Source organism: Battus philenor, unplaced genomic scaffold (assembly GCF_028537555.1).
Source record: "Battus philenor isolate CCGP_79_NKW_IND1 unplaced genomic scaffold, ilBatPhil1.0.hap1 SCAF_5, whole genome shotgun sequence".
Lineage (NCBI taxonomy): Eukaryota > Metazoa > Arthropoda > Insecta > Lepidoptera > Papilionidae > Battus > Battus philenor.
In genome coordinates, this window is record NW_027181715.1 from 3,747,351 (window position 1) to 3,762,056 (window position 14,706).

The following is a 14,706-nucleotide window of genomic DNA, read 5'->3' on the forward strand; positions in this document are numbered from 1 at the left end:
ATATTTTTTTATTATTGTACTTTATGGTGTCTAGGTACATACAATATACAATAAAAAAATCCTTATAGTGGTCACAGATTAGTGCTGTCTCAAACTAATGTCTGCATATATATAACCTCAATAATAAGAATAAATAACGGATTTTATTATACTACTTCACGTAAATTTCAGATTTTTTACCTGTTTTCTAAAGAAAGAAGTCTAAAAATAAAAGGAAAAAGCTCAATAAAACTAAAGAATGTGTATATGATGTAAGCTGTAGGTATATAATAATCATAATGTTCCATCATTATTTTTAATACTGCTACCGAAATCATTGCACTGCGCCATAGGTATGTGCGCGGAGAGATAGGGGAAGGTATCTATATCCGTTACCTCAGACCGTCAAGGACGTGACAACGCTGCTTTTGCTTTTTTCTCTCGGGCCCTACCACCCCGCGCTAATATAAATTCTGTTCACGTGATAATTACCTTTGATAAACTTTTCGTATTCGAGTTGATATTTATGCAGCCGCTTCACTTTGATGCTGCAGGCTAGTTTCACTATCTGACGGGACGATTCCTCAGCGCGACATTTCTTGGGCAACGTTACTCTGCATAGAAAGCAAAATTATTAATTTCTTTTCAAATTATTTCTTGGTAAGTTTACATTAATATGTTGTTTAGTATTTTAATCAAATAACGGTAAATAAAATTCGTAATTATTCATGGTATACCTGAAATATTTGAGAACGCCCTCGAAGTCGTGCTGGAGTAAATCCTTCCGCGACCGCGAGAGAAGCGCCAGGGCAACTTGGAACAACGTATCCATGCCCTGTAGTAGGAACACGTCGAGAATGTGGTACACCTGGATAAAGAGAATTCGGATTAACGTTTAATAATAAATTTTAATTATTCTAGTAAGGTTTATGTGTTAAAAATATGGAAAATTGTTTTAAAAAACGAATTTAACGTATTATAATTACTACATACATTTAAACTGAAAGTGCGTACGCCGCAAACAGAAAAGAAATTATTATAAATTATTTAACTCAAAACACAAAAAATCACGTATTGAGATTGATATAGCTATTTATTTTTTGTCTGATATTTCAATTATTTATAATATGGCATAAGCAATGTTGGTTCGTTCGTTACATCCTATAGACGTCCATTGCAAGTCATAGGCCTCGCCAAAATATATCTATGGGAGTAAATGCCATAATCGCCACACTCGGCAGGCGAGTAAGCAATTGCAGTGTGTTATTATGGTACGCAGAAGATGCTGCTGCCTATTCTCTGCAAACTTGTAGGCACTAGCAATCCTATTGCAAGTGATTATGATATATATATGATTGCAAGTTTCAGTCCTCTATCGCTGGACTACCACAACTCGAATGCAATGTACCAACTTAATGAATCAAAAATATTTTACTCACCAGCGGTAGCGGAAATCTCGCGGTGAACACAGTGAGGAACCACTGCGACGCAAACATGTGCGGCTCCACACCCAACTCTAGGAAGTGAGCGCGTAGGTCGTTAAGTTGCTCCTATAAATAGTAACGTTTATTTAAATTAATACAGTAAATTAGTTAGAATATGTAACAACAATTTAAAAAAAAAACTATATTATTGACAATAATATCAATTTAATTCGAAATTCAATATAATATCTGTGCAAATTTATGTATGTAAAAAAATAATCACCAAAAAATTGCAAATGTCGATAGATATTGTTAAGAGAAAAATTGAAATAACTTCTTGGAAAGCAGTCAAAACGAACAGCTTTTTTTATACTGATCACAAAATGGATTTAAGCAATGTGTTGCTAGCTGCTAAACATTTGACAACCAAAAAAAAATAAAACACTATTATTGAAGTATTTCAGTGTATAAAACAAAAAACGGTTTTTTGAAGTAAACATTGTTTATTATTAAGTTATTTAATGAATAAATAAAGCAATCACTTTTAAAAAAGTTTTATTTATCTATTTGTTCTATTAGATATTCTAATAACCGTTAACTTTGGACAGAACAATATGCGAAAGCTGGCAGAAAGCTACAAAAAATTATAGAATTGCCAACCATTACATAAGTGATCTATAAATAAAAAAGCGATACAAAATTTTGTGTTACAATTACCTCTATCAATCTATCCAACTGATGCAGCCTCATGTAAAGAGCTTCGAAGCCGTCCTTGTACAACTCCCTCAAACCGTATCCGTACATCAACCGTACGAGTAAGCAGAATGCCTGTTCCTCCGGCATCTTTTAAAAGAAAAAAATGTTGTTAAAAATTCATCATATTTATATAATATTTTCATATTAAAAATCTTTCTGTATGGGGGTATGAAAAGTAATAATAAAATCATCTTCCTTGATAAAGCGACAGGCCAGAGCCGTGACGAATTGTAGACAAAAACTAAAAGATATATACTAATGCCTTCTAGTTCCACAACCAACAGAGGTTTTTCGTTGTAACCAATTCCCATAATACAATAGACATACTACAGTTTTTACCCACTTACTTGATTTCAAATTATTATTTTAAGAAAGCAATTTAAAGAAAGCTACCAAATCTCGAGTCAAAAATCCTTAAGGTATATTTTTGTTTTATATTCATTTCTTTATCAACCATATGTGGTAATCACAAAACTGGACCAGAAGGGCGTTTATCAGGTGTATGAATATAAGGGTAATTCATATTACACTTTACTAATACTACTCGATATTATACATAATACTTATTACTACTATTTGAGTTGTGAAGCATATTAAAAATGTCAACATATCTATTATAAAAAAAAAAACTTGCTTTGCCCCGAGACTTCGTCTGCGTGGAATTTAACAAAAAAAATATGCAGTTTATTCAGTTTTTTTATTTTAATTTTGTAAGCTGGACATGAATTTCACAATTTACTTATAATCTTATATCACCTACAATTCGAAACGTCATCACTGGTTCGCTGTTTTCTTTTTAATTTATTGGAATGACAGTGGCGCCATCTGTCGAAAATTTGTCATACGAACTTAGAAGCTTTTGTAGGCAAACATGATCAAATTCATAGTTTACGATTCTATAAAGGATATACAGACCATTCATTTTTGTGAAAAAAAGTATTCGTGTAGTTTGACAATAATTATGCAAGTATCCTAAACTCACGTGTAGGAGCAGTGTGGCGGCGAGGAAGCTCAGTCCCTGGCAGTAGCCGACCTCGTGATCGTAAACGGCATAGGCACGTGCCATGCGCAGCAGCGAGTCCTGCCCTAGGCCGCCCGCCTCGCGGAAAAAGTCGTGCGCGGGGAACGTGCGCGCGATGTCGCGCTGAATTACCGCCTCGAATGGACATTCCTGTGGAAAGAAACTCATATTATTGCCTTAAAGGGACCCCTCCTATAGAAAGTTGCTTATTTTATTGATACAAAAATAAATACTGGGAGTATTCTATTATAAAGGAATACATACATATAGGTTCATACCTCGAAATATAAACCTATGTTTGTAAACAACTAATTTCTAACGGAAAAAACTTATGTAATTTCTAAAACAATATGAATGCTACTTACAGATGTTTTTGCATAAAACAATAGTATCTGAACCTCGTTTGGATTTGCAAAGAGTTTTATATCTACCCTTTGGGTCAAAATCAGTTTGCAGTCCTGTTTTCGTTGACTTTGACCCGCGTTAATGCTGGTAATTTTGGTAGAAAACCTTATATTGGTAGAATCCTGGTTTATACAACAAATCGATTTTTTTGTTTTAATCTTTACTTTGCGGCTTTAACGTTTTTCTTATTATATAATAATTACCTATTTAGCTATTTTTACGTATTTTAGATTAATAATTATTAATTACACTTGTTATTAACCGTACTTCGTTTTAATTTATTTTGATCAAAAGAAATTTTGATCACAAAATAATAGCAAATTTACTCATTTAACTGACCGATTTTTTTTAATAAGTGTGACATTATTATTTAAATAATTTTGTACATATCGGTTTCAACTTACCAAGTAACTGTGAGCCTTAGTTATGAGCGCGACGATAACGCTCGCGGCGCGGTATAAGTTTCGATAATAAATAAGACTTATTATGTAATGTATCAAGAAGACAATCGGAAAGCAAGCAGGATAGCCTTACTCGTACCCAAAGAATCTCTTTATGCACAAAACAACTCTGAAAACGTAGCCAAGCGACTTACTTTGCTGATAAGCGTCCTGTAGGTCTCCATAAGCTTGTCGTTCTGGTCGACACCAGCCAGCCGCAGCCACACCTCCCCGCGTAGAGCTTCCGGCACACCCACGCGCACCAACTGTCCCAAGGCACGTGGTCTGGGACCAATCCAACTACCAGAAATAAAATGATTGTAAATAAAATGACCAAAAAATATATATACTTGCTAATAAAATGGTAAAAACACATGAGACAGGGTATTGTCTGTAATCCACTAGGCGAGCCTAATGCATATTGGTACATTAAAATTTTTTTATCCCATACTGTCGGTATTTTTTTTTTACAAAATGCCGCTTTTTGGCAATCGAACCGCGACCTACTCTTGTAACTACTAAACTACAACTTCTCTCCACCACGTGTTATATTAATAATATTTATAATGCAAACAATAAAATTATATTCTACTGAATTTAATTCAAAGACCTGTCTGTGCATTTTATATAAAAGTGGTTAATATAGCCATTTTGAACAATTTATTTAGAATATCACAATAAAAGATTGATCGAGTGGATTAAAATAAATAAAAGATATAATTTTCCACAGCTAGAACAATTTATAATCAATTCTCTAGACGCCCACTGCAAGGCTTAGGCCTTCTCCTAAGATCGCCAAGATGACCGGTCCTTCGCTGCCCGCATCAAGCCACTTTTCGCGATTTCAATTATGTTTTTTTTGGGGGACCTCTCGTTCCGTCCTGCCATGTGTGAGTGAGGAATCCCACAAATCGGCATTTTAACGGCATTAAGTACATTAACATTTATAGGAATATGAAAATATTGAGTATTAATCAAACCTTCTTAGAACTTGTGCCCAGTTTTCAAGTACGTCGACTCCGCAATCTTTGGATACCTCTCCCGTCCCACTTAATAACGGTTCGTCGCCATCTGCAATATTAAAAAGGTACAAAATTCCATTTTAAAAATTATAAATCAAATTGAATTTGCACTTTAAAAAGTAATTTAGAATCTCTTGACCTTATGGTTTTACAGATATCATAATGTCAGTATATAGGCAGAAATCACTTACACATATTTACACTACAATACAAACTATAACATCACAAAGCATAAATTAAAAGCAAACTATTTTAAAAATCTTCTCTTTTGTTGTACTTTTTAGTTGAACTCAAACTTGTTATCTTTTGTTGAATTCGATTTCTTGACGCATTACTAGGGTTCATATTAAAATGTTTACATTAAACATTGTCAAATTTCATTTTCGGGAGCAACTGTTGAGTATTTAGCCGATTCTTAACAGATCAGTATTCCAAGCCGGTGACCAGCTTACAAAAGTTCGTGTAAATTTTCATTTGAATAATTTTTTTTTTATTTGAATATTTAAGGTCTAGTCCTTATTGGCATGTACCTGAGTCAGGCTCAGATGGAGAGGGTGGTGCGGGTGCGGTAGACAGCGGTGACGGCAAGAGACTGGACAAGGATAGTGGCAAATTCAGTCGCGACCTATCTAACTCTCCAGAAGTTTCTACACTTGCAACCTCGTATTGCAGCTGTCCAAGTGCGTCTACCGACTGTAAAATAAAAAAAAAATAATGTATACCTCATTTCCACAGATATCAATTATTGAAATAAAAATAACTCAAACAGAACCATTTTATCAAAAATGTACGTATAATATATAGAAATATAAATGATATTGCTTTAAACAGTTTTTCTACAAAGACATGAACCAATGGACAGTGACAAAAAGAGAACAAAACATGACAAAATAAAGTGATAGTTAATAAAAATGTTTCTCCAAATATAATTAATTTAAAAATCCATAAAAAACTGTACAAACCTCCTTGAGATTTATGTAAAACTGTTGCACCAGAGGTCGCTTGGAGTAATACCAAAATCGCTCCGTGGGAGGGTAAACTTTCACTGGTGTCTCAATTATCAATCTGTAAAGAAAAACAATCGATTCATTTAATCAGCTGTACATAACTAAAACACATTTTTTAAATAGGACTGGCCTGAGGCCGTTATAAAGATAATGGTCTGAAGTTGTAATCTGTATTTCACTGAGAAAGCTTCACTAGACAATTTACGATTCAGTGTATATTGCATTTTTTACAATATACAAAATTAAAATATCCTATCTGTAACATGTTTGTGGTACGCGGAATATACCGAAAAATAATTAACCATATAATTCCTCCTATAAAGTCCAATATATGTATAGAATTATAAGGTATTAGTCTATTTCTGTTAAGCTTTGGTAATATAAAAATACCTTGTGTAAATCTAAATGGCCCATATATCACACTAGCTGCACTGACTTTTGTAGGCATACTTCTGTCTAACTTAGACTTGGAATTTAGTAGCAATATTCTATTTGCCGAGTAAAGATTGATTTCTACGAAATTTCACCCGTAAGAAAATATGCATCTTTTTAATGAACGCCCATTAAAAAGATGCATATTTTCAAATATGTTCGTATCTCTATATATATACATATGTATATGCACGTAAAATATGTCACATTTTTTTTGTATCTTTACTCATTAGTATGTACCTGAGCGGGTCCCTAATGCCCCTGATGACAAGGTCGAGTGCCAGTGACATATACGCGGGAGCTCCGTCGCCGCTGGCCACGTTAAATGCCGCTAAGGCAGACTCCCCGGCGTTCCATAACGCACACACTGAACACCCAGACCCGCCAGATGCTCCACTAACCTGTAAAAAAAATGTATTGAAATTCATAGTGCAACTAAAATTGAATTCTACATTGTTTATAAAGAATAGTATATATAGTTTGATTAGTTATAGGTGTAAAAGCTTTAAGGGTTGAATGTATAGTTCATTTGTCAGCAAAAAGGTCTAAAGCATCTATTTCCAATTACCCTATATAAAGATCACTCTGAAATAAATCGCATTAGTAATTTCCTTTAATTAGATCGCGAGAGGCCAATAACTTCTAGCAGTACAAATAGTCTAATTTAATATGTGCTCTAGTAATTTTTCTTTAGTGATTTTCGAATAGGCTTTTTCTCACTATATTATCATTACATTATTTATTATTTATGAAACCATAAATTATAGATAGTGTTCCCATTAATTGAGAGTAAATGAGCTATAGGTTCACGTTTTAAAAGCTTTTCATCTTTAACCAATCACTCTGTATAGATTAAGACTATTTATCATCACTCAATTTAGATTGTCTGTAAATTTTTAGTGTAAAAAAATAAAACTATACCACGAAACCTAGAAAAGTTTCATCAAGGCAAATATATATATATATATATAAATATATATATATATATATATATATATATATATATATATATATATAGCTGTGTATACAAGGTTAGCGCTAGTGATAGATATAGGCTTGTTATACCAGTCTCTAGCCATCATTAAAATTGGTAACTCTTTTATTGGCATCAATGTATGGTGACAAAATACATTCCCATGTGTTTAAATTATTATATAATAAATTGAAAAAGTACAATAAACAAAAAGTTGTAAAAAAGTCCTGTTATAGTATGGATAACAGTATGAAAAAATCATCAAACTGTAGCTAGGGAAACATATAACAAGTTTATGCTCGAAAGATGTTCTGATGCCTTTGTCTCTCGATAAAAATATATATAGCTGGTAACCCCTCACAAGTTGCAGTAACTCAAACATGGATAGAATTTTATTTATTCTTTATTGTACACGCTCGGATACTTTTAGTTGGTTTCATAATAATAACACAAAAAACTACAATAGGCGGTCTTATCCCACGAGGCAATCTTTATTTTTAAATTTAATTTGAATTTATAAAAAAAAATCTTACCATTTCCAACAACCTCATGTCTGAATGCTTTACGCTACGGCCTGGCGCAAGCAGAATACCAAAACAACGCTCTATATATAGGCCGCCAGTGTATGACATCTGAAATAATATTACATAAATGTTAATATAACAAAATGAAAGCTTTCTATTTATTTATGTACTACTTATGGGTACCTGTATATGTACATATAGGGGAAGAAAGGCCAACCGCATCGTCAGTGCAAAGATAAATTTTTGGAGGTAGGTCATGTAAGTAAATAAGAAAAAAAAAATTACGAAGTAAAAATTCAATTACTCTGATCATTCTGTCAACTAGTTAAGCAACAGGATTTGAAAATTTACTAAAACTGTGTAAGTACTAACATACAGCCAGTGTTTAATTGCACTAATTATTTTTAACGTAACGTATAATTACGAAGTGTTGAAGAAAGAAAAATAACGAAGTTAAATATTTAGACAATATGATTAACTCAAAATGTATGTTATAATTGTATGTATTAACCGCGGATACTCTCGAAATTTTTTAATGTCATGGTACACTATAATAAATAGCAAGTCACCCATGATGAATATTGTACTTAAAGAACATGTTCCTTCCTATCAAAGTTTCCATTTTTTTCCATATCGAATGGCATAGGAACGTTTGAAATGCCTGGTTGAGGCCAATGTTAGGAATTGTCGTGGACTGTTTGAACTAAAGCATTGATACTGATGTCACTCGGGATGTTCACTCGTTTTTTTCACTATATGTACACATTGAATTTTTGAGTTTTTCAATCACATAGCCCGGAAAAGCTATCACAACTTGAAAAAAACTTTTGATCATTGGAAAGGTGAATGCACAGCGACCACGAGGCCGTTGCCTCATGCGCTGAACCGACCAGGTGCAAACCAAACTCGATACCTTAACAGTAACATTGCGCGCCAAACTTTTTTGAATTGAGCGATAGGTCAACTAGGAGGTATAGCTTTAAAATTAATTATAAGATAATTATTGAATACTACCTGTGAATCATCAATTTCTGCTTGCGCGTTATTGGTGACCTGCTGCACGTTGATGGTGACCTGCTTATCGATGCCGCCGCGTAATTTAAATCCGAGACGTTCCTTCGGGACGTGACTATATGTGCCCTACAAAAAATGCTCGATAAATTAGAACAAACTATAATGAGATAAACCTATGATGAGTTAAGATGAAGACGATGAAATATAATTTACAAACAATTCCATAAGGGATTATAGATTTGAAAATCACGGTGAAATTTACAGTAAATAACCAAAAAATATCTAACAGATCTTACATTTAAGATTTTAGTTCATTTCTCACCCTTATGTAATTGTTTAATAAAAAAAAAACTGTTTCGTTGCGTACGACATACACAACTTAAATAAATTATGGTGCATATCTATTATTAGTATATATTAGAGGGAACGGAAATTAATGTCGTTTCTGTCGACATATTTTACAGAAAAACAGATTGATTTTTACCGCTGCATTGAAAACTTGTATACTAGATGACAAAAGTTTGTTGATAACGGAATTGAATATATTGTTGATTAGAAATAAAAACTTATTAATGTAATAGTGTGAATTTAACTTAAGAAAGCGACATTACCTTCCGGTTCCCCTGATATATAATGGTATTAATATAAATTAATATAACTTAAGACAACTAAAAGTTTATTATTCAACAAGCAACATCATCAACGTATAGGATGTTATAAGATGAATAGCTAACTTGTTAAAGTTGCAAAAAGACGATCAATATAGTCTACTTCAAAAATATAGTAAAAATATTCGTTTACTTAATACACAATATATCATTTATGTATAAATAATAATAATATTTAATAGCCTAGAAATAAAAAAGCGAAATTAAGGTATGGTGTTTTTTTAATTGTCTTCAAATTAAATTCTTCTACGAAAAAATATCGCAATTGTTCGACTAATGTAATCGACGGCAGAGATTTTTAGATATTACGATCTGATGAAATAATTAATGTGACCTTTACTCCTATAAAGTCATAGGTTTATTAGTTACAGTAAAAAGATGTAGCTTCAATGTCTTTAGCGTTGTCACTTAAAACCCAGTGATGCTGTAAATGCAAACGGATGAATAGCGTTAACCCGTAACATAGGATACCTTGGCGTCGGTCTCCTTGATGTCGAGAGTGCACTCGAGCACGTGCATTAGTTGCATGGGCGGGGCGGCGGGACCCACCGCCTCGGTCAGCGAGCCCGTCATAGACGGCGCCGCGCTCAGCTCGCCGACCAGCGATGACGCCATCGAACGTGGTATACGCTCGAATGCCTTCGCGAAACAACCTAAAAATTATAAATACAAATAATATTGTTTCATTTTTCTTTACGAAAAGAAGCCATACTACTCAATCATTGTAAAAATTAGTACTATTTATAATCCCGATTACATTAGAAAGTCGTGTTCACATTGACCAGTTGATTAAGACGCTCAAACAGTACGGACGCGTATATCTAAACTACTATTATCTTTATAGTCAAAAGGTTTAGCTAGGCTGAATGATAAATAACCGTGAGAATGTCGGATCCACCGCTTTGTAGAAACAGTAGCCCGGTATCAAACTCTGGTTTGATTGTCCGCAAGCAGGTTTAAAGGAACATGTTGCCGTGAATCTTTATCGACCAGTGCTTTGTCGTATCCTATCCAAAATTTAAAAGGCCAATGCCGTTTTAGAAGCCTGTTCCAGAAATAAGCTGATGGCCGCTCTTGATGATCCAAATTCTTCAGCAGGTTATAAAAGTTTCGCTATCATAATTCAAGATCCAGCCTCCACCACATGTAAATTAACTATGAATTTATTCCTAGTTATATTATTGACTAGGTTGACCTCAATTATGCAGGCTTTAATAGATTAGTACTATACATTACAATATTCTTGAAAATAGAAATAAGTCCGGTCTTGAAAACATTACCGCGTTGTCCTCAAGAATTCTATATAGATTCTTGTACGTATCCATTATTAGTGTCCAACCAAAGCTGTTTTCGAGTTAGAATATGGCTTTTCATGAAATTGAAATATAAGAAGTAAACGAAGAACTTTGTAAGAAATTGGAGAAACTAAATACTGACACCGTTGCAGCTCGCAACTAACCCCGTCATGTGCGCATAGCAAAGTTATTGTTGCGATTATAAAATTATTCATTAAACAGATAACAAATGTGGGCGGAAAGCTATAATCTCGTGACATTTGAACGACCGCGAAAACGTCCAACCATGGACGAAGCAAACGCCACAACAATTAGGTTAAACAGTTAATACATTTTACTACGCAATATAGAACACCGAAATTTAGATCGAACGAAATAAGAACGTAATTTCACATTAACTACTAACATTTTGACGTCACGCCGACTAAAATCTGTTATTCCAATGGTGTTTTATATCATTTTTGGATTTTCATCTCCGAGCAATATAACCAATTTTTTAAACATTTTTATCGAAAAGATTTCCGTCTCTCACAGCTAATACTCATTTCAATGCTATATCAATATTTTTATATAAAATTAATGTGTTTAAATGACTCGTATTAAAACTATAATTATTTTACTGAAATAATTTATTCGTGGTTCTTCTGTGCAAACTAGATTACAGTAACGGTTTTATTTGGTCAGATCTCCACGTTTATATTCATTAAAAATAAAGAATTTCAATAATAATGTAGGTTACTATTACTAATTATAAACTAAATGAGAAACACGTGAAATGAATACGCTAGAGTTGTTTATTAAAAAAATGCGGGCACAATTTATACTCTCTATTGTCTTTTTTAACTTCCTAGCACTATAATACATGCTTCTTAAATAATATATATCATTTGTTGACATTTTGTTACGCCATTGTATAAAGATATTCGCTTCAAAACAATGAGATATATATATAGCAATCACTGATATAATGTGTCCTTGACTCACCCGCACTTAATTACTATAATAAACTCTTGTAAAACCAGTTTAGTTAATTTTATAAAGTTCGCAAAGTGTGAACAACACTGCACACCACACAAACACGCACTGACAAAGCGGCTGAGAAAAATGAAAACATTCGAAACGTTCCGATAAAAGCTAATGACCCTGTTCTAGTGTACATTCATCGCTCGTTTACCACGACTCGCTCTGTCTCTTCCCAATAGTTCACTACAAAGTTATATCAGTTCTTATCTCGTTATCTGAAGATAAAACTATAAATCTACTTCAATCAATCGTTTGTTTATGACGGTTTGGTACAAACGGACGTAAAAAGTTAGTAGGTCAAAGCCAGGGGAGGTGGGGTGTGACGACTATGGTGTGGTAGAACGCTTCGATAAAATCTGGGTTAATGACATCGGTGTTAATACCAATTGTTTATTATTAACGTTTAATAATTGCACCGGCGTAGGTTCTGCATTTAAATGTCAACCTTCTTATACAATACAGGCGATAGATGGGACAAAATTCACATATGTGATTCTAAGCTAGCGACATTGATTTCAATTGTAATTCAAATTAGATTTTATTGACTTCTCTTACACTCCTGCCTAAATAACATTTGCAGATTTCGAAGGTTTCAGGGGGTACGGTGCATAGGGATTTGCCTAAAACCTCTGTTAAGGTAACGAAGCGCGATTGTTCACGAGGATGGACCGACGACGTACTTAATAATTTGAAGGAAGCCTATGCGTTGCAGTAAGCGTCTGTCGACAGATATGATGATTGCTTTTCACATTGAACATTGCCCGACTTTCATAGCTCTAATCTTAAAAGCTACTAAAATTCTATATTTTTAAATTACGGATATCGCTTGTGCAAGCCCTTCAGTTAGACGAACTTGTATAAACTGAAGAAGGAAATAAAAATTTTGATAAAATCATGAAATGTGATTTATCGTAAAAAAAATAGTTAGTAAAGGTACAAGCAACTGGCAATTTTATGAACGTACATTTGAAACCAGGTATAAATTATTTGTAATTCAAAAACAAACTAAATGCATACATACCGTATTCGTCTTGTATTATTTGAACAAATAGTATTATTTACTGATGTACCGTTTCAAACAAAAGATCCCGTATGCTCCAAAAGACAGTTGAAAGTCGACTGTCTATACGATTGAAATAATTTGCTCTAATACATTTTGATTGAAACGATTGTACTAATTCGTAATAAACGTTTGTGCAAACATCGTGTGAGAATACGAACACGGAACGTCGCATCGCCGTTATTGAAAGATCCAAGTCTATTGTAGATTTTATTACTGTCATTATCAGAATAAAACTTTATAGATGGTATTTCTCGAAGGAAACAGTCGTGTATATTTCAATATTCCGGATAAAGGTCGTGTTAGTTATTCAAAGAAAATAGTAGCATTAAGAAATCAATTTGATACTAACCATAGAATCATAAGATTACACTTACAATATTCACAAAAAGGGCAATTATACTTTTAATATTGATTATTATATTTAACTAAAAAAACTAATCTTGACTTTATTACATTTAAGGGACATTACGTCATCGTCAGCGGAGAATCGAAAAGGAGAAATTCATAGAAATAAAATTGTTCATTTATATCGGTATAAATACGGTCGAAGCCTGCTGAATATACATTATAGTTCACGGAACCTTCCGCTGCGTGAACTGATGTCAGACAAGGCTGTAAAAGCCTTAGGGATAGCAGCATTAACATCTTTGAAACAGTACAGCAGAGAATGAATGAACACACTTCTACTTCGGATTTCGTGTTGTTACTACCTTAAAACCTACCGGTCCTAGGAAAAACCCCACAACATCAACATCTGAAAAATATTATTAATGTTTATACCCACACTTTTTTTCGACTTTTTAGTCAGCGCGGCTTTATGTACAACAATATATTTTAAACTAGGTGTCTAGGTGTATACCCGTTCACGCGTCGCTGGGTTATGAATCTTATTAAAAATATGAACAAAAAGGCAGTTTTGATACATTAAACATAAACCGCAAAAAAAAATTTTATATTTTTAATTTTAAATTTTTCTTTTAAATCCTTCCCAGGCAAAATACGTTATAATTTACCAAATTATCACCGTGATTGTATGGTTTTTGAATCTATATAGTGGAGACAGACACATATTCATTTATGTATGTATTACTTTTGTTATGGATGTACATGTATATTAACTTTATTGCTATCCATTATATCATCTTGATAGCGTATACAACCAATAAAGCGCAGTAAAAAACTTTTCCTTATGTGTGCGCCTAACACAAATCACTGAGCAAAAATGTGAGAATGAATTATAACAAAACATCAAAAATTAATACATATACTTATAATTATCCACTGAGGATAATTTACTTGTGTACCATTTGTGTATGTTGTGAGAAGAATGCGAAAAGAGCACAAACTGACAGAAACTAGAATCTGATTAAACTGCCCTATAATGACATCTTCCAACTTAAAGCATGACGCAAAATCGAAGAAATACAATGACCATTTTGTGGTAATTTTTTTTAACTATCAGATTTAATAAATTTATAAAATATTGTTTATGTAGATATTTAGCACACGTAACTGTTTCAATTATTTCAGATTCTCATAGATTCTTATGTAGTAATAAACATTCGTAAAACGTGTAGACTTATAATTTGCGGCATGACATACAAAGTTACACTGGGAGTAACATATTTAATTAGTCTATTTCATTAACATATTCCTTGCA

The 14,706-nt window shown here is 33.2% G+C and overlaps 1 protein-coding gene across 1 annotated transcript in view; it reads right to left on the bottom strand.

Moving 5' to 3' along the window:
• The window catches only part of GAPcenA (GTPase activating protein and centrosome-associated), a 40,208-nt gene that overhangs the window by 10,440 nt on the left and 15,062 nt on the right, over window positions 1-14,706 (bottom strand). The window contains exons 7-19 of the mRNA XM_068772246.1: window positions 10,137-10,318; window positions 8,998-9,123; window positions 7,993-8,091; window positions 6,727-6,887; window positions 6,010-6,112; window positions 5,578-5,740; window positions 5,006-5,096; window positions 4,181-4,325; window positions 3,142-3,330; window positions 2,121-2,246; window positions 1,419-1,529; window positions 717-847; window positions 472-593 (exon numbers count right to left, since the gene is read on the bottom strand). Of these exons, the coding sequence (XP_068628347.1) occupies window positions 472-593; window positions 717-847; window positions 1,419-1,529; window positions 2,121-2,246; window positions 3,142-3,330; window positions 4,181-4,325; window positions 5,006-5,096; window positions 5,578-5,740; window positions 6,010-6,112; window positions 6,727-6,887; window positions 7,993-8,091; window positions 8,998-9,123; window positions 10,137-10,318 (1,749 nt within the window). The remainder of the gene's footprint in view (window positions 1-471; window positions 594-716; window positions 848-1,418; window positions 1,530-2,120; window positions 2,247-3,141; window positions 3,331-4,180; window positions 4,326-5,005; window positions 5,097-5,577; window positions 5,741-6,009; window positions 6,113-6,726; window positions 6,888-7,992; window positions 8,092-8,997; window positions 9,124-10,136; window positions 10,319-14,706) is intronic.